The following is a 21,168-nucleotide window of genomic DNA, read 5'->3' as shown; positions in this document are numbered from 1 at the left end:
GACGTAGAATTCGACGACCAGTTTTAGCCAATCGAATTGCAGATAGGCAATAATTAAGTACTAGGCTTTTGATTTAGCATTAAGAATTTCAGCTTTCGTTAGTGTTTAAACGTCCGTAATGACTCGTTCGCTACGCTCGCATCACCCATTCTTCATCATTAGAATGTTACTTCATGCTGGGAGTAGGATTAATTTGTTATATATATATATATATATATATATATTAATATATATAACTGTATTTAACTTATTTCACTATCTCAAACAAAATGTGAGTACAAACTGCATATACATATTGAAACCTATAAAAACAACACAAACAAAAATGTTAAGAATAATCCCAAGTATAAAAAAAGTAATAGAAACATGGTTTTATTCAAACATATACTTTATTTTCGAATAAGGGTGTCCAGTAAAACGCAATGGGGCGGAAAAGTTCAACGAGTGTTTCGGCTTCTGTACAAATGACATACTCCCTTAATATACAAGGGAGGGAAGCGAGTACAGTCTCCCTTGGTTTCCTCTCCAGCGCTGACCTCCCTTACAGCTGTATATACAGTTTGCCAGGGAAATAACCTAGGTATTTAGCAATGGGCAGTGTCTAATTTGTTGATAAATCTTATATCTGAAAAACGATTTTATTATGGAGCAGATCTTGAATATTGTTGATTTTTTACTAATTGAATATTTTTATAATTATATTAAAATAACATTTTTATATTATTTAAGTTTAAATTTATATATTTCTCTGAAAGAATATAATTCAAGGCACTCACACAATCATCTAAGCAACATTAAAACTGTGCCGCATTTTATAAAGATGAATATTATGACATACATAATATTTTTCTTCTACAAAGTAGATGTAATATAAACTGTAGTGAGCTCTCTGAATGTGTCTGACCCGAGAGCGAGACAATCTCCCCCACCCCTTGCAGGTGTCTTTCCCCATTCTAGAGGTCACAAGCGCAGGCCACACTAGGGCTGTGTTCTAATGGCCTCTACAAACTGGCTTTTATCTAGAGTGACCCAAAACTGTTCATACTATTAGGCAATTTAAAAAAATGTGTTGAAGTTTTTATCTGCTGGTCATTACCAACCTCCCTGCCAAGTTTGAGAACAGTAGGATCAAACATGCTCTACTTGTAAATCCGACAAGCTTTTTGTGTTTAAGTTCACAACCATGACCTTTGACCTTAAAATCAAAAGGTGCCATCTGCTGGTCATGACCAAACTTCCTACCAAGTTTGAGGACCATAGGACTTAGCATAGTCAATCATTGTAAGCGACAGAATAAAGTTGTATGAGGGAAAGTAATAAAGAAAATAGAACAAATATACAGTTTATTTATTTATTATTTTGTGAGACGTTATGTTTGTAACACCATTTGGTTTTCAGTAAAGGATTTTGTCCAAAAATAACAAAAAAGTTACATGAACAATGCATTAAGAATTTTTATACAAACTTATTTCATTCATTTAATGATATTTTATGCTATCAAAATCAAGTAACTGTACAAGCAAAACTTATATAACTCCAGCAAAAGGTGTCATTTTAAGATAATTGAAAAGTCACATGTTAAGACGGTCACTCCTCAGAGCAGCGGTCACTCCTCAGTAGCAGCGGTCACTCATCAGTAGCCAAATTGCATTGATATGTTAACTAATTCAGGCGAACAACTACTAACATGTTATTACCTTAAGATTTAAGATAATTTAAGACAAAATTCTTATCATGCACAGCTTTCCTTTTCGGCAATCTTATTAAAATACAAGCAATTACTGAGTAGTACATGTAAACAATCTCAAGAAAATTCCAACATGAGGTGAACATTACCAAGTGGGTTCTTGAAGGCTTATTTTTGACCCAACATTTTTTTCAAATAATAGAAGCCATTGATGTGTTTAATCTTTAGTTTAAATACAATATGAACATGAATAAATGCAAAAATATATACAAGAACTTTTTTTTGTTGAATAAAGTGGCCACATCTTCATCAGCTATCATATTTTGACTATATTTTGCACTTCACATAAAATGGATGTGGTTTAAATATTTTGGATTGTAAGATATATGGCCATTTTAATTTTTACTATGAGCGTTATGAAATCAGGTTTGGTGAGTGTATCACCATTTTCTACACACAGTAGATATTTGCATTATATGAGGCGCATATTCAATTATAACATAGATCTAAGCACCAAAAATTCTATTTTGATTTTTGCAAATTTGTTGGGCAAAAAGTAAACCTTGTTGAACAACCCTTTTGAGAGTTTCCCTATTATCTTATGATTACTGGTATGAATGTTAATCTTTTCATTCCGAATCAAACATTTCTCTTAAAAAAACTTTTTAGATTCACTAAAACCAGTTTGGCAAACATTTATACAACGGAAACCTTGATTATTTATAATTGACAGTTAAAGCTGCACTCTCACAGATTGAACGTTTTGACAACTATTTTTATTTTTTGTCTTGGAACGAGCCAATTTTTGCGAAAATCCATGGAAACCAGTTATATTAGACTGCTGACAAAACATTAGATCGCAGATTTTTATATTCAAGTTCAAAAATTGATGTTTTATGCATTTTTCTTAAACAGTTTAAGCCATAAAATATTAATTTTCGAACGGAAATATGAAAATGTACGATCTGATTTTTTGGCAGCAATCTTATATCATTGGTTTGCAGATATTTACGCAAAAATTTGCTCTTTCCAGGACACAAAATAAAAAAGTTGTAAAAATGGTATATCTGTGAGAGTGCAGCTTTAATAAAGCATAATGAAGGTAAACATAAAAGAACTTGGTCTATTATTTGCTGAACTCTTTAACAAAATATGAACAACAGTAAAATGTATATAATCATGATCTGTAATATATGTAGACAAAATTCAACAACAGATAAATGTAGAAATAACGATTGCATATACAAAAACCTACATCATACAAAAATATAAATTCACGCTAAATAACTCCTGAATGTTTTATACATGTCATTCTCACACGGAATTATGCGGCAAAATATGGCTATTACACCGAACAATTCCAAAATACGTGATACATCTACATCAGAAACACATACATGTTGCCTTTCGATGCAACATTTAAAACCTTTCCTTCAAAGCGGATTGGCCACTTAAGCCATCACTAGTTAATCATCTTGTTAAATAACTTTAGAAAATAAAGGCATATGTATGAAGAAAAGGGTTAAAGCTGCACTCTCACAGATTAACCGATTTGACAATTTTTTATATATTTTTTCTTCTCAGAATAAGCCAATTTTTTAGTAAATGTCTGGAAACCAGTGTTATCAGACTGCTGACAAAAGATCAGATCGCAGTTTTCAGATTTGCATTTGAAAATTAATGTTTAAATGGCTTGAAGCGTTACTAATGCTTCAAGAAAAAACGAAATTTTTGGTAGTGTTCAAAACAAATGAGAAAGTTCTGTTTTATTGTGAGTTATCTTATATGACTGAATTGAAGGCATCGAGACTAAAATCAACTGGTTCCGAGACAAAAACTACAAAAAAAGTCAAAACTGACTATCTGTGAGAGCGCAGCTTTATATGAATCAACACAAGTTGTTGTAATATCATTGAAACAACATTTCTATCATTCTGTCTCCATATTCTCCCTGTCTTAACTACTTGAAGTCCTATCTTAAGTAAATTATGGCAACTTAACACAAACTCATTCTATCTCAGTCCTTCCCTAAATGCCATACGCTATATTACAGTTATATATATATGTGTGAGGGTGTGTTGGATTATGAAATTATTGTGTAAATACCTAAGTTCTTCTGCAGGGTTAGCAGAAAATTGACTTAAGATTTATTATTTCATCAATGTAAGCCAATTTTTCAACCAAGCTAAAATCTTAAGAAGCTAAACTGGTCATAAGACCATAGTCAATATCTTCAATATACACTCTCTGTACTGTTATAGAAGACGAATGTCATTTTCACTTTATCTCCATGCTGGTTTCTTCAACTAGTGGGGGTGGAACGGCGTTGGATACCTTCTTAGTTCGGCGTTTTTTCAGAATTGGATTCTCAGAATCGTCCAGATTTTTAATGTTTATTTGGTCGTAGTCCACTCGCATGGTTGCTAAGGCGTTTGTCATCTCCTCCTGTAAGATGGAACCATTTTGTTACCATTTGTATCACATTATGAATCTAGAAAGTGGAAGTCAAAAGCAAATTAAAATTCATAATAAAAATAAAAAGAATCAAGTTTTATTGTTAAAACAAGGCAAGAGTTATATAAGTGTCATGGAATTATATCATTATTTTATAAATATTTTTTTCTGGAAATAGTATAATTTATGTGGGGCAGAATGTCTAAATAATGTGTTTCATCTACTAATGTAATTGCTATACACATCTGCTCCGTCTTGTCAGCACACATACTATACTGGCTTGTACAAATATCTTAGTTTATAATAATATATTTGAGCGCGAGATTATTGAATCACTCCCAAGTTTGTTTCTTGGCCAAAAACCAATAGTGGTGTCCATTTTGAGTGATTAAGAGAAAGTCTGCTGGTGCTGTCGAACCCAAAACTTCTTGGACGGGAGGCCGACAATTTAACCAACAGATCGCTCTTCCTAGTGGCTGTCAAACCCTTGGGGGGAAAAGGGACACCTATACCACAAGACCACCCTTCTGTTAATGTAACCCAATCAGTCACAATATTTAATTCAAATACGTGTAATTATCAAGAACAGATTTTTGAAGTAAAATTGTCTATTTTAAGTGTGGATTCAGACAGGCTCATTTTTGCTCCCACAAATTCTCAAACAAATGAAAGCAATGGTTTATTCAAGAACCTGATCCCTTCTCACCTACTACTGAACAGAAAATCTTCATATTGCGATATTTTGTAATATGTACATTGAAACATTTACCCTTGAGGTACGAGGAACAGAGCGCTTATTGTCATATATCATCACTCTAGTGCATTAACTTAATTACTGCATATAGAAATAGAAGCAGATAAAAAGTTATTGAATTAAGGTGACAATATATTGCACAAAGCTTGCATACTAGTATGTTTTTTTCTGTTTTTCTTCTATAAATTAAAACATTGACAGAGCTACACAAATTACCTGGACGTCCATCCAGGCTTCTCCTTCCTCTCGTAACACCTGAGCAGACATAAGTGGCGTCTGGGGAACCACCTGGTGGTCCTGGAATATCACACAAAATATATATGATAATAAATGCCCAGTCAAAACAGGCAAGATATTTTTAAAAATCTAAGACATTGTCATAATTGTTGAAAAGATTGTGTATGGACAATTCCTATACATTTATATACATAAACAGTGGGGTAGTCGTAATATTGTTTTGTTTTTTTATTTATGTACATGTGCTGTACTGTTTAATTACCATTATTTTCATGATTCAATGATTTTTTTGTCTAAGTCAAAATGATGTCTGCTTAATTTGACATTTTTTCGATGTGTCCGTTCTTTTGTTTTAAGGTTATTTACCTGATTTTTCACATTTTTTTGCCTGCGTCCTATCTATGCTAGCGTCCCATAGGCATACACAGTATAATATGGTTAGCAAACATGGACATCTTTATAACAAACGGCTATGTTTAAGCTGAACACATTGCGTAGCCTAATTAAAGTGATATTTGCAGGCAACTATGGGCATGTTTATAATGAGTAGTTAGGTTTTTTAAAGCTGAAACTATTTGCGTAGCATAATAAACATACAATAGCAGGCAAATAGGGACATCTTTATATTTAATTGCTGAATTTAAGCTGAAGCCATTTGCATATCATTATAAAGAAACTCAGTTTGCACTTTTTGCAGTACATGGTGAACGTTTATCAGTGACAGAGTTGAATTAGACGGAATAACAAAAAAGTTATTTCCAGTTACCTGACCTAATGGCCATAAAAATTTTTTGTTGCCATCAGATAATTTTTTCCAACTGTTATTTTTCTCTGTCTGGGTAGGCCGTTTCAGTAGTTAGAAGGTAGTTACACACCTAAATGCACTATTTTCATCTTACGCTCTAGTTATTGCTCCGCCAGAACAAATGGCACTGTTTTGAAGTGTGACATTGAGACAACTTAACCTTTATTTCTTTCAATTCGACCAACCAACCCTATTATTTCAAAAAGTGAAATCAGGAACAAAACATGGACTAAATAAGAATAATTAAATGAAGTTTGGAGTGAAATAGAAATGACATTTTTTACATGTATATACATACTTTTGGTAGACTCTATGTAAAAATTAATGCAAAAACATCAACAATTGTACTTCTGATGGGAATTTTACAATGATGTATTCAAGAAATTTATTGATTATTCATTCTATTATCTACAATAAATCCCTTAAAGGGACTTCCATTCAGTGTTTAAGAGTTTATTTAAATCCAGTTCATTTGATTACATGATAGGAAATGGGTCTCCTGAAATACCTTTTGATTGTCTACCATGATTAAACCACTGACACACACACACACACACACACACACACACACACACACATGCATGCAAGCACAAAGGAGAAACATGTCCCATACATAATCATACGTAAATAAGCTTTTTGATTCAGTCCTAATTGGTAAGACTTTATCCTTTTTGCCTCTCAAAAACAAGACTTATATTAAGTGTAAAGTTAATGCTAATTTCTCTGAGCTCGATGATGACAAAAGCTGATAGCTTATAGAATCACTCTCGGGTTAAGGAGTCTCAAGGCATTAAAAACACAAATTACTGTACATAAGATGCCTGTACAAACTGGTAACTGCTGTCCACTATACACTATTGTCAATACTTACAGAGATCCACTTGTTATTCATGACTTGTTCTATGGAGAATCGCTCCTCTGGTATCGTTTTCAACAGCCCCCGGATAAGATCCTTGGCTAGAAAAAAGATATAATGGTAAAACAGTTATAGTATTCCTTACAGTTTAAGAATTCAGTACAGATCATTTTCTCTGGTATTGTCTTTCAGAGGCCTCAAACAAAGCCCAAAGCTAATAACAATACACCAATTAGTACAAGGTCCATTCAAGGGCATGGTCGGAGTTTTTCAAATATTCTTATGTCCCTTAATACAAGATCAAGCTCAGCCCACTTCTTTTCTTTTGGTATAGTTATGTCAAATTCTCTTATTTAAGTACTTTGTAACTTTGAAAGGAACTTGTATATAATTCATGACTTGCCATCACTGACATTAACTAACCTACAGACATTTAATGAAGAAGTTATGACTAAAACAAATGAAATTGGAGGCATTTCATCAATAATCTTTAATAGAAGCAATTCCTAACCAAGGAAATATTTTCAACAGTGCAGTACTAGCGTTGGAAATCTCTCCTAGCTAAGTACGAAAACACCTCTATGAATGAAAGTGCTCCTCAGATTCTAAATGAAATGGTATCCAGGTCCCTTTATATAAATAGATGAACTTGTAACCTAAAGAAAGAATTTTGTATGATTTGTTGACTTGTTATTTTAATGTTCAAAATTTTGCACAAAATAATGCTTTTATACATATAAATATATATAACTGACCATGTACAAAACAGTTCAATCTCTTGGTGTTCTTAAAATGTCTTAAAATTCCTTAGCTTTCAAAATCCCAGTAACATAATATTCCATCTACAACACTTTTTCATTGAAAGTTGAAAGTTTCAAACATTTTCCTTGAAGCGTGACAATGTCAGACAGAATATATATATTATAACAATACAGTGACGAAATGCACAATGCGGTACCTTCTTTTGATACTCGGCTCCACTCGGGATTCGGGAACTCGTACTGTCCGTTGCGTATACGCTTCTTCATACCGGGAGAAATAGCTGCCCCATGGTTGCTGTAGAATGGCGGGTATCCACATAACCTATAAAAACAATACAATTGATAATTACTGGTACGTTAGTATTTGCTTTAAATGTTCTTGACTTGCTATAAGCACTCAAGTGGACCTGAAACATTGTTACACCAATATCTGATTTAAAAAAAAACGTTTCTGTGTAAAAATTCTTAATTGAGATGATAATAATTGTATCAAATGATTTTGAAAAATGGCATCAATTAACCAAAGGTGACATTTTACCTTAAGTAATGCAGAAAGTTTATAACATGTACCCTATAATAACTATATGAAGTAAAGTGGCAATTCATACAACAAGTGAAGGTTTTCTGTATCAATTTACTTTAATCACACAAAAAACCATGCCAGAGCTAAAGCTAAGAAAATTAATAATGCACACACAGTTTGTAGAATAACTATCTATTAAGGTGAATAATATAGTAGCCTATACTTACAATATATACATTATTACACCTAATGACCACATATCACAGGATTTGTCGTACTTTTCTGGACCAAGTACCTCAGGTGCTGAAAGAAAATGGATGTCCATGGGTCATATTACATACTAATATCCATTAACCAAATTTTTATACAAAATATTTATTCCAAGATTTCTAAGTTACCATACTATGTATTACTTGTATGTGTCAAGAAAAAAACATGAATGATAATTAACAATAAATGCAAAACATAAAACTGTTTAAATATGACTTTGAATAGAGTTAGGATTTCTTGGGAAATATGTCTATTATCATTGGCAATCCATAGGCAAGTACCCAAAATGGCAACTACTCTCAAAATTCACTATCACAATCTTTTTGTTATGTAAAACTTTTCTCAAATGTGTTTTGTAATGTATTTCGGTATATAACATCAAATACTCATTTTATTAAAGTATTTCCCCCGAGGTCCATACAACTTTGACATAGCAAGTTTTCACTGAACATGTACCGGTAACTGGGAAATTATCTTGTAAGTAAATAATTGTCATTTTTCTTGAAACAATGAATAGAGTTTTCTTTAAGAGTTACAGCTAAAGGTCCTGGGCCTCTCAAAATGACCAATTAGTGATTACTGTTAACATTATTGTGTCCCAACATAGTGGTGAATACTTAAAATTAAAGGGGATGGCATGGAATTAACGTGGTCAAGCCATAATGCAGTCAATAGACATAGGCAGTCCTTGATAAACTCAAAATAAACATTAAGGTTATTAAGTTGCAAACAGGGTCCCTAGCTAGACAATTTGGTCAGGGATTCACGGTTTCTGCTCTAGGGAAATCCCTGATAAATTAGGAACTAACTGATATTTCTGACTACTAACCAACGTAATATGGAGTATAACAAGGTGTCTGCAGTGACTTGTAGGACAGTAATTCCTTGGCGAACCCGAAGTCTGTCAACTTGATGATTCCATCAGGCCCCTTCTTGGAGTAGAGTAGATTCTCGGGCTGGAATAAAATAGGAGCTCAATAACTATGCTGGATGATCATAATTGTAGATACAATTAAATTACGCTGCACCATGAGCTATATGGCCGTAACTTATTTTTGGGCAAGAAATATTTTATAAACAAAAATTGTACTTAAAGTAATTTTGACTGAACCATTTTTTTCTTAATTGAGCCTTCCAGCTGTGGGCAAAAAATCCCATAATACAACAGTCACTCATTAAAAATATCTAGAAGTGACTATTTGAGAAATAATAAACTATGATGAAATCAGTATTCACTATTGTACTTCCTACAGCCATCCAAAGATACCAGGACATTTTCAGTAGAAGGAAAACATGAAAATCCATGATCCATGTAGCATTAGTTTAAGAATCAATCATACACCTACTTTACAGCCACCATGATACAGTTCATATATATATGCATATACAGTTTAACGTGAGCCTGGCCAAGACCAGTATGTCTATGACGATGGAAAATATCTTTCAAAGAGACAATTTAATACTGTTTTTAACTGCAACTCTCAATAACATCGGCCTGAATAACTATAGATTATTCATAGGTTTAGTGTGATTGTTTGTGATTAATCAATTTTGGCCAATTATGAGTGGTTTATAATTTGTCACGCCATTATTTGATTATTGACAAATATCAGTCAGTATTGATATTTATTTGATATCATTATTTATTATCATTATTTGATTATTGACAAATATCAGTCAGTATTGATATATATCCCTTGGTTTAAACTTTGCCTCCTTATTGATGACTGTGGGAAATATTTCACAAATGCAAAACCTTTGTGAAATTAATCCATCTACAGGGACAGTTTGAAGAATAATGTGCAAACCTTCATATCCCTATAAAAACCATACCAAAAAAAAAACCCTTGTGAAATTAATCCATCTACACGGACAGTTTGAATAAAATAAGGTGCAAACCATCATATCCCTATAAAAAACGTATGAAATATTAAACCAGTTGAACTTAATAAAACTATATCGACAGTATAAGAATAACACGCAAACCTTCAAATCCCTGTGTGCGATATCCATGGAATGTAGATAATGTATTGCCTTGGCTATGTCACTGATGACTGATGCTGCCTCTGTGGATATAAGGGCAAAATGTTAGCAAAAACATTTCGTACAAAGTATATTAACAGATGGGTTCCAATGAAAATGACACAAATAGGAGTTTAGCTTAGCCAAGAAGTTGGAGGTTTTTGGTCAGAGTTGGTGAAAGTAACCACTTGGATTGAACAACCTATGCTATTATTTACGGACAAAATATTATCCCCTTTTTTGTAAATATTTGTAAATTCAATGTTTGAATGACAACCACTGTTGTTAAAATGACCTCATGAGGTAAATTTTGCATTTAGAATTGCACTTTCATCCATTTGAAAAGAAACAAAAAAAATACCAATACCATGTTGGGTCCATGTTTACGAACAGTCTCATTACGAAATTTACTGTTTTTCCTTTTACTCATACTTACAATTAAACAATGGTATTTTTAGTTTTTTAAGGGGAAGTACCCTTTTAAGCAATGGAAACCTCTTCTCAGTGTAACTTATCAAATGAATTGGATTTATTAAATTAAATAAATATTCAAATTTCAATTTTATGATGCAAAAATTGAACAGCACTTAAAGAAATATCTTTCATGTTTGTCAATGCCTTATCTGTAGGACAGAAGTAGGAAATACCAACGACTCTAATATCCCTGTACTTTGCTTTGTAATAGTAAATACCAACGACTCTAATATCCCTGTACTTTGCTTTGTAATAGTAAGTGTTTATTTTTTGTATTCTAAACTATTGTTGGCAGGCTGGGCACAGCAAGGGGCTGACTGATTTGTTTAGAAGAACAAACATAAGTGCTAACTTTGTGAGTAAAATACCTCTACTCTAGCCAGCACACATGTGAGCTTCTAAATTATCCACTTCATAAAACCAATTAATGATTAAATGGAAATTTCATATTTCATGATTTGTAATCTGATTAATGGATTTTTGATTCAATATTGGTTTTGTCAGAACTCTATATGATTAAATGTGAATCTGTCCTGCGAATTCTTTTGGTCGAGGCATATGCCTGAACACTTAATCGTATTATTTAACACAAATTTAAGTTCAATCTAAATAATGATTTAGGCCAAATTTGTACAAGTACAATTATTTTATTGTGATTCAAAACTGGTTAATTGAAATAACATTAAATTGATGCATGCACAGAAAAGCCTAGTCGCAAACCTTGTATTTGGCACAAATATTTGGCAGTGTAATTTTTAAACTTGAATATGTTTTGTTCAATGAAAAATACCATTTACTTAAACTGCTCAACTTGTTTACGGCTATACTGCATTCCACTATGTAGGGCTACCATACAACTCAAGTCAGACATGTCAGTAATTGTGGTAAAGGTTTAAATATCATATTTCAGGATTTCATGTAAATGTAAAATATATCAACTATAAAGCAAGAGGGCATAGATATAATGTTGGATTAAACCTTGACTGTTTACATGAAGTTATTATAGTTACTACAATTGAAAATATACTTTTTAAAGTTTTGGTTGAACAAGCCTTTTTCTTTCTAGTGCTTGGCATGAACATTGTCAACAAGCTCTGCTTACTGCTCTATAAAATCAGAATTTGAGCCAGTGCATTTATTCAGTGCAGAGAATGTAGGCTTGTGCCAAAAGTACATTATGAGTACAAAATCTATGAGGCTCTTAAAGCTGCACTTTCCCAGATTGAACGTTTTGTCAAATTTGTATTTATTGTCTTGGGATGAGCTATGTTTTGGGAAAGTGCATGGATACCAATGAAATCAGATTTCAGGTTTTCATATTTATCTTTAAAAATTGATATTTTATGCATTTTTCTTAGAGACTTAGTAACGCTTTTGGCCATTAACCTTTACTTATCGATCGGAAATATGAAAATCTGCGATCTGATATTATTTCAGCAGTCTTTAAAGTTGTGCCTGTTGTTAGATATTTACGAAAGAAATGGATCATTGCAAGACAAAAAATATAAAAATATTCAAAATGGTAAATCTGTGAAAGTGCAGCTTTAAAGTGTTTTAAAGTGATCAGCCTCATGCCTTTGCCAATGGGATCACCGGACCAATTCACATTTTGTGATTGTGAGGAGCTCTGGCAACAAAAAATCTATTAAGCAAAACACTATCGCCAAACTTCCATTAAGTAACAAAAAACAGTTTTCATTAAGTCACTATTGGTTTTATAAAGTGAGTTTTTAGATGCTCACATATTGGCAATGGAATAGTATACAAGGAATTCATTCATTGCTGTACAAGGCCATCAGAACGATGCTAGGCTATGACCTGCCTGCTGACTTGAACACTAATATTTTTTTTCATTCTAATCCAGGGGACAATTATATGTGTAACATAGAGGAGATAAGTTCATGTGTACTCCTTAGTTTTAATCATTAGCGAATGTTTCAACTTGACAAATAAATATATTTATATTTTACGCTTGAGTTACTGTATAAAATTATAAATCTGATTACTTGTCAGTATGATTTTGACATCTAACAATTATAATTTTCTTTACTAGCCAAGAATAAACAAACATGAGAAATTTATTTTCAATTTCCTTCTCATAACAGAAAAAACGTGACAAACTGATGAAAGTAGAGAAATGGCCTAGAATCAATTTCAAGACGATTCTTGTTTATACATGATTCTATAGCTATGCAATAGTATTAAAAACAGCCTCCGGCCCCACAATGTGTCCAAGCACAGCTTTCAACTTTAAGACAGTAGATTCATGTACCATACATGTTATATAACTCTGATGACCTTCACATTTATTTAGGGTCAATGTCACTGAGATACTGACCTCTTTCTGTAAATGCGGAATCTGCTCGCTCCTGTATTCTGCTGAATAATTCTCCGCCTTCCATACTGAAAAAGGAAAAGCACCTCTCAATGTCATGTAATTACAGGGATGTGGTTGACCTGGCAGCTGATGGGCTGAAACTATTTTGGCGATGGATAAAAGGAAAGAAGCAACCTGCCTCAGAAGGAAAATTCCACTTTTAGAAGTCCTTAAAGGGGTTTCCTGACTTCAAATTTGAAGCAAAATGGAGTGTCAATACCGTATTATGCTGTTTATACCAAAAACAATTAGTAACCAAAAGCAACCATTTAATTTTAAGTTATAGTGAAAAATTATCATCTCATTTTATTGTTTTATTTTTGTTTCTCACAGTCCTTGGAGCATACATGTGATAACGTCCCGGACGTCCGGGATTGTCCCAGAAATCGTATCTCTGTCACGGAGGGTGCATGTTTGTCCCAGAAAGTCATAAAAAAAAACGAAAAAAAAAATATCTCGGAATCGATTATCTTAATTTTACCAATGTAAGTCAGCTATTTTGCCTGTCCGGGACACTGGTCGTAAAACACAGGACATGTTGACACTAATCCGTTAATTGGTACGTGTGTCGTCGAGGTCATCGTCAATCACCCGATAATTGATCTATCGGCCTATTGTTGTGCTTAACGAGTCGGGGAGGGTTCTTGTATACAAATTCATTGTTTTCATATGGATTTGTTTGGTCTTATGAATGATAGCTTTTAATTGATGAATTGATATTTTTCACACATTTTACCAACAAACGAGCATGAAGGTAAGTTCAAAGAAAGTGACAAAATGAGTAAAAAAACAACATTAAAACACGGAAAACATCCCATATTCCTTTCAAATTTCAAAGTCGATACGTCGTTATACTTTAAACAACTTACGCGTCCATAAGGAATTTTAGTGATTTGACCATTTTTCCGAACTATCGTGTGTATTTTTACGCCAAAATAAAACTGACGATATGGGGTTTACAGGTGGTTTTATAGAGTGCTTTAATCACGTGACCATGATAAGTCACGTGATCGCTTTACACAGCCGATTGTTGACACGTCTCTATCAAAATTATATGCATCTCCAAACGGAAAAAAGCTCATTGACTGGAAAATCTTCTTTATCGTCTGGAAAATATCGTGTGTCATAAATTGCAAACGTTTTAAATGTGATGAAAAAATAAATATTTTGTAACGCATGTTCTCAAAAGCGCGGGAAAACAAGTGCCCGTATAGTTGTTTATTTCCTGTTTTGATGAAACCGAAAGTAGACTGCATATCCTCCTGGTTAGCACTTCATTTAAAGCTTGGAAAAATATCTGGTGGTTTTATTTTTTCAAGAAAATGCAGAAAAAAACCAACCATGTCAAGTAAAAAATACGTCTTGGCAGTCAAAATAGGTACATTTTCCCGACGTTAAAAACGGCTAATATAGCCCCAGATATGCTATAGAATGCACCACAGACGTTCATCATTTAAAAAAAAATCCGGGGGGGCATGCCCCCGGACCCCCCTAGTGTGCGTTGACATTACGACCAGTGTCCCGGAATGAACCCAAGAAATTATCACATGTATGCCTTGGAGCCATAAGATCTGGGGAAAACCATGCAGTTCACATGTACAATGTTGTTCAACTAATTTTGTAAGAGTAAGTGAAACTATATTGAGGGGTCGGAATAAGAGTCCAAATTTGGGAGATGCTACCGGTATGCAAAATATAACCATCCAATGAAGTCAACATGAATAATAGTAAATATGTGGGAGTGAAGTTGTTTTAATACCAGAATAGTTCTCCACTAACAATTGCATACAGCTATTGCCAGATGATTATCCAACTGGCTGATTTTCAAGGAACAAAAAAAGGAGCTATGAAACTATATGCCAAACAATCAATGATCATCACGGAAATGCATACATAATGGGTTTGTTCTATTTTCATGTGGAGGACCAAATTTTATAAGATCACACTGAATTGGTTATTGAATCATTATACGACCCAGACTTACAATTTGTTTCGGAATAAGTAATATAACTCATTGGGATTTCAAATCGAAATATTGGTAGTACGTATTACCATTGATAATAAGAAGGTGGTCCTGGTCCCAAAAGGTTCATAGCAACATATACTTTCAAGAAACATGATTCATAGCTTAGAAGATATACATTTACAATACAAACATCTCCTTCTTACCACTTTAAGGAAGTACATGAACTGTGAGACAATGAAACATGATAGCAACACTTATCACTCTGCATCATACACGGATGTTTTATACCACTATTCAAGGAACACAGAGACTCATGTTACTGACCATATAACATTACATACCGGTATCAAAATTCAAACTTAAGTGTTCTAGGTAGAAAGGGTGGGCCAAGAAAACGATAGTGTCCTTCCTTAAAATGTATTTAACACAAGGACCGGTGTAATTTACTTGAGATTTTTTATGTTACTTTGATTGTTATTAAATACTTCAATTCCTTCTACTTTTTCTGCCATTTCCAAAAGTACATGTGAATACAATTTGTTCAGGAATTCATTTTAAGGAAATTTGGAAGTATATTACTCCCTAAAAATTTGCCATTGTTGGGTTCTTGTTCCACTATTTTGGAGAAAACTGCCAAAGGTGGTGATTTCCATTTTGGAATTTCAAGATCTGAAAATCTGGTGTCAATGTAATTAATAATACTTTTGGCCATATTTTAAATACTATAAGTCTCAATGTAAAATGAATTATTTTAATACAGTTTTGTATAGTTGGCAAGATATATAACTTTACAAATTATTTAATAAATTAAAGAACTAGTTGGACCATAGTGGAGAAATCTTAGAATTTGTGACACACAGACGTATTTGATGAAAAATATAACAGGCTATTCATACTTCCAGTTTAAAATTCATAACAAGGTTGCTGCTTGCATTCAAATGTGTACATTTAATTTACAAAGTTTACACGTAGTATAAATGCATTAAACTTTGAAGTACACAGTGGATGAATGAATTCAAGCGAAAAACCTACATCCCTGGTCACCGCTAATCAAGTATAAAGACTTCAGAGCCTTGAAACATCTTCAAAACCACTTCAGTGTAAATGAGGAAGGAATTACACCCTTTACAATTAAGTACTTTATAAAGCAAATCTTTATCATTAATTATTTGATGAGAATACCCCAGATCTATGAAATGGTTGTGACTGAACTGGCAGCAGAAGGGCTGTAACCATATTGATGATGGGTTTTGGGGACGTTTTGGGTTAAACTGACTACCAGGTATTAAGAATTTCTTTTGAGGGATAAATAAATTAACAATCCTTTCATTTTTTATATTGTTTCTGATTTTTTTATATATTGTTTCTGATAATTTTGTATTATTTCATTAGTATTTATTTATTTCTGGTCTCACAAGTTACTGGATCTGCAAATTTGCGGAGAAGATCACACGCCTGCTACGTGTATAATGGGAATGTAAAGTTATCTGTGTAACAATAGCTTCACCACTGACTGTTTCTGTTTTAGTAACAATAGCGCTTATTAGTCACGCAATTACGATAGATTTTATAGGACAGACAGTCAGTGTCACAATAGTGACTTAGTGCTGTTGAAAAATAATGTCATTTTCTACTCCCAAATGTAAGAGGATTGAACAATAGATGTAACCAAACAACAATGGTCCTAAAAAGTTAATACTGATTTCTTTTAGCTTAATTGCGATCGAAGCTGATAAAAATCTTTGCTCAAGTCCAGGCAATTTCCAGTAAGTAGAAACCATGCAGGTACCGGTATCCATTTTCAGATTTCATGAGAATGATAAGTGCAGCCCCTTGTATGGATCAACCCATCACCTCCTGGGTTAAAGGTCAGGGATTTTTTAGCCCATTTTGGGAAAAAGACCTAAGACAAATTTGAAAATTTTGCGACGTAAAATTTACAGATTTTGGAAGAAATTTCAACCTATTGGGTCTGTGGACATCTCCTTTCGTTTGATTTTTTTTAAAACGTAGATTAGCTTATGGTGCATTTTTAAGTGTATTGAAAGGGAAAATTGACATAAAATTTCACCATAGGTCTTATTTAGGGGTAGCTTTTGTTTTTTCTTTACAGGAACAAAAAAAGATGTGAAGGCCAGTGCCTTTAAGCCTTGTGGAAGCTATACCACTGGTCATGATAACTTGTCTTCATCATAATTCATTGGTTGAACACCCCCGCTAACATCTGAATGAATGTAAATCTCACCATTCCATGACAACAAGTAGACATTTTTGTCCACCATAGTTGTTCTCGTAGACATCAACAATTTTAACGATGTGTTTGCAACCGGACGCTCTGTAATGGAGGTCTATTTCTCGTCTGGCTTTAGGCACATCACGAAGGACCTGCAAGGGAAGCAAAAACATATTTATTTAAAGGAAATGAGAGAAATGTTGATGGTGGTAGACCCAAATATAAAATTATTTGGTTGTTTGCCTGATGGAGTTGTAACATTTTTGTTTCCGACCATTTTAAACCCCAAATGTCAGAAAGTTCTAGTATTATTACTAAGGTATGATACATACATGTAGCCAATAATACATTTAATTAGACAATACTTTTCATCCAAAATACATGGAAAAAAGGTTCCTCTCTGTCATTATTTAGCCAATTTTAACCATTTCTTTTTTCAGATATCCATTGAGAATTTGACTTTTAAATTAAAATGTATCTTTCAAAATAAATTGAAACTAACATTCATTATTAAAACCATTATTGAAAGATTTTTTCAGCTGTATTTTGAGAACTAAATATCTACCATGTTCCTAAAGCAAACTATTTTTCCCAATCACCAGATTTTTTAAAAATCTTTTCTTTTTGTTTTTTTACAATTTATCCCTAAAAATGGACGATGATACATGTGGACTGGTATTTAAAAATGGACGATGGTACATGTGGACTGGTATTTTGAAAAATGGACGGTGGTACATGTGGACTGGTATTTAAAAATGGACAATGGTACATGTGGACTGGTATTTAAAAATGGATGATGGTACATGTGGACTGGTATTTAAAAACGGACAATGGTACATGTGGACTGGTATATAAAAATGGATGATGGTACATGTGGACTGGTATTTAAAAATGGATGATGGTACATGTACATGTGGACTGGTATTTAAAATGGATGATGGTACATGTGGACTGGTATTTAAATATGGATGATGGAACATGTGGACTGGCATTTAAAAATGGACGATGGTACATGTGGACTGGTATTTTTAAAAATGGACGGTGGTATATGTGGACTGGTATTTAAATATGGATGATGGTACATGTGGACTGGTTTTTAAAAATGGATGATGGTACATGTGGACTCAGGTATTTAAATATGGATGATGGTACATGTGGACTGGTTTTTAAATATGGATGATGGTACATGTGGACTGGTATTTAAAAATGGACAACGGTACATGTGGACTGGTATTTTAACATTTGAACTTGAATTACCAAAGTAGTGTCAAATATTGTTGAAAAGTCGAAGATAATCAATAGAATTATCTCTAAAAGGGACTAAACACTAGATGAAATATTTACATTTGCAAGAAAAAAATATGTCAAAACTTGCATAGAACTGATATCATTGTGTACAACATATTGAATCTTACTTACTGATGTATCACATTGCTTACAACACATGTAACTATATACAATTCTATGCTAATTTTAAGGGAAATACTGTATTGCCAATTTTAGGAGGATCATCTGGTGTATTAAGTCCCTTAAAATATATTAAATATTTCCTTAGATCAGAATCTATACAGTTTTACACTCGTTTTTTTAGTAAACAATATATAATTTAAGTAAACTGAAATTCAGTTATAATTAAAGCTAACTGTTTTCTAAAATGATTTTTGTATCATCTACACCCAAAAGGCTCCGAGTCTTAAATGTTCCAAATGATCTTGAATGTTGTTTTTAAATACACATATATATATTAATACTGTACTACAGCTCTTGTCTTTTTAATATGAATCAGATTCAGTCATAAAATCGAAAAATAATCGAAATGGCCTCAACAATTAGTTCTGATGCTTGATTATACAATCAAAACTAGTTGGCACAACATTGCTTGGCTTGATCCTCGTTGGCTTGAGCTGTATAAAAAGGACTGATTTTTTTTTAATATATGTTTTTCTTCAACACTCGATGTCATTTTCATGGTCCCTAGTAGGAATTGCACACTTAATTCTGTTTGCTTAGCTCCATTTTGCTCAATGCGTTAATTGATTAGATTTGCTTCATAAGTATCATAATTGTGAAATCATATGAAAATGGCTAAACAGTTTGAGCTGACATCCCAACACTTTAATTACTGTTTTTATTTGGCACAAGTACAAATTGAAAACATAGAACTTATGTCATTACATGTATAAATTTCAGTGGGTTTTTATAAAGCCACATTCACGTAAAATATCGGGCTGAACGTTTTTCCAGAATTTATACGAATGCCAGTCAAATGCTGACCTTATGTGATACTATCTCTATGAAATATGCCAGTGGTCGAAATTAGCACAAGCCCACGTGCCCTGCACTGGTCAACTGCTTTCTGGGCTTGCTCAAATTCTGGGTTTTATATAGCAGGGCTTGTTAAAAAAATTTAATGTCAAGCATTAGTATAAAAATCCGGGCTTTTTTATCCAAAAGACTAATTTCAATGACTGATATTTGCTTGTTAATTGTTTTCATATATATGAAGATGTTCATATTAATTGTTTTCAATGCATAAATAAAACTAAAATTATTTGGTATTGTCATATTGACATCTTGTGAACAGTACGATGTAATGCACCAGTCAATTGTAAACACGCCCCCCCCCCCCAGGTCCGGGGAATAGCACAGACTTAAACTTTCAGTCGAGCCATGTAAGGGTAAAATCCCAGCTCTGCGGAACACGAAATACTGGTAAAAATCACCCAAAAAATGCCCCCGCACCCCAGGAACCCTAGGTAAGATCCATTCCCCACTATTTTTGACACGAAGACAAAACCACCACATACACCCAGCACTGCGGGGCCACCTGGAAGGTAAAAACACAGCCCAATTCAGCGGCTTATCCCCAGACTTTGGGTCAATATGTTTACAATTGACTGGTGCATAAATATGTCCAATAAATATTCTTCTCTAGCGTAGATAACTACGAAAATAACAAACAAGGTAATCATCACTTTATTGAATGTATCAAAGCAAAGTACACATTCAGTAAGAATTCCCGCTTGGCTTGATATTCTTGAGGCTCATAGTTTATATTCTGGTCCCTGGAATGTCGAGCCAACCGATTTTGACTATATTATATTTTCTCTGATGCCATATATATATCAACCCTCAACCTGGCGTTATGTTCTTCGAATCTGGGCCATATAATCAGTGTTGGTAATGGGCTGTTTCATCCACTTATCTTTAAAATCATCCTTATTTCAGAAAATGTGTTTTCATAGTTCTAATTTATTATTCTAAAAGTTAACTTCACTGTACTGTGTGACATTTTGACAGAAATCTTGAAAATTATGAAGACCTGTTTTCAATCGTTCTTTTGCAAGTTTAACAATAAAGAGTGGATTTAAAACTTTCAAAGACTGGGGTGGTCCATCATGTTAGTTAAATATTCTTTTTATATTTAATTGTTCAAACGGAGCTACGTTGACATTTTACCAATAACAAGTTGACTCTAACCTTTAGGGCAAACTTTTCCCCTGTCCGATGTGAGTAACACTCGACAACTTTTCCGTTTATTCCCAGTCCTAATACACTCCCTGTAACTTTATAATCTTGACTTATTGAAGTCTTTTTCGGCTGCAATGATCTCGAATGCTGGTCACCCATCATATTGAACATACTTGCTAGATTTTGACACTTTTATCTTGCGAAATAGGAAAATTACAACGGCGGTGTGTGAAATGGCACCTGTTTATGTGTGCTACGTCATCGATTCTTGATGTTTA

At 33.3% G+C, this 21,168-nt stretch overlaps 1 protein-coding gene across 1 annotated transcript; it reads right to left on the bottom strand.

Annotated features, from left to right (window-relative positions):
* Positions 1 to 1,337: 1,337 nt before the first annotated feature.
* LOC128217600 (MAP kinase-activated protein kinase 2-like) lies at positions 1,338 to 21,147 on the bottom strand. Its single transcript, XM_052924849.1, has 10 exons — positions 20,900 to 21,147; positions 17,432 to 17,571; positions 13,182 to 13,246; positions 10,334 to 10,413; positions 9,177 to 9,303; positions 8,305 to 8,380; positions 7,752 to 7,876; positions 6,809 to 6,894; positions 5,112 to 5,192; positions 1,338 to 4,132 (listed from the first exon to the last, which is right to left on the bottom strand). Exons 1-10 carry the CDS (start codon positions 21,059 to 21,061, stop codon positions 3,965 to 3,967), a joined length of 1,110 nt encoding a protein of 369 aa, XP_052780809.1. The 5' UTR covers positions 21,062 to 21,147; the 3' UTR covers positions 1,338 to 3,964.
* Between the last annotated feature and the right edge of the window lie 21 nt (positions 21,148 to 21,168).

The sequence above is a fragment of the Mya arenaria genome, chromosome 14 (assembly GCF_026914265.1).
Source record: "Mya arenaria isolate MELC-2E11 chromosome 14, ASM2691426v1".
NCBI lineage: Eukaryota > Metazoa > Mollusca > Bivalvia > Myida > Myidae > Mya > Mya arenaria.
The sequence above is the reverse complement of the archived record's forward strand: the minus strand, read 5'-3'. Positions and strand labels throughout refer to the sequence as shown.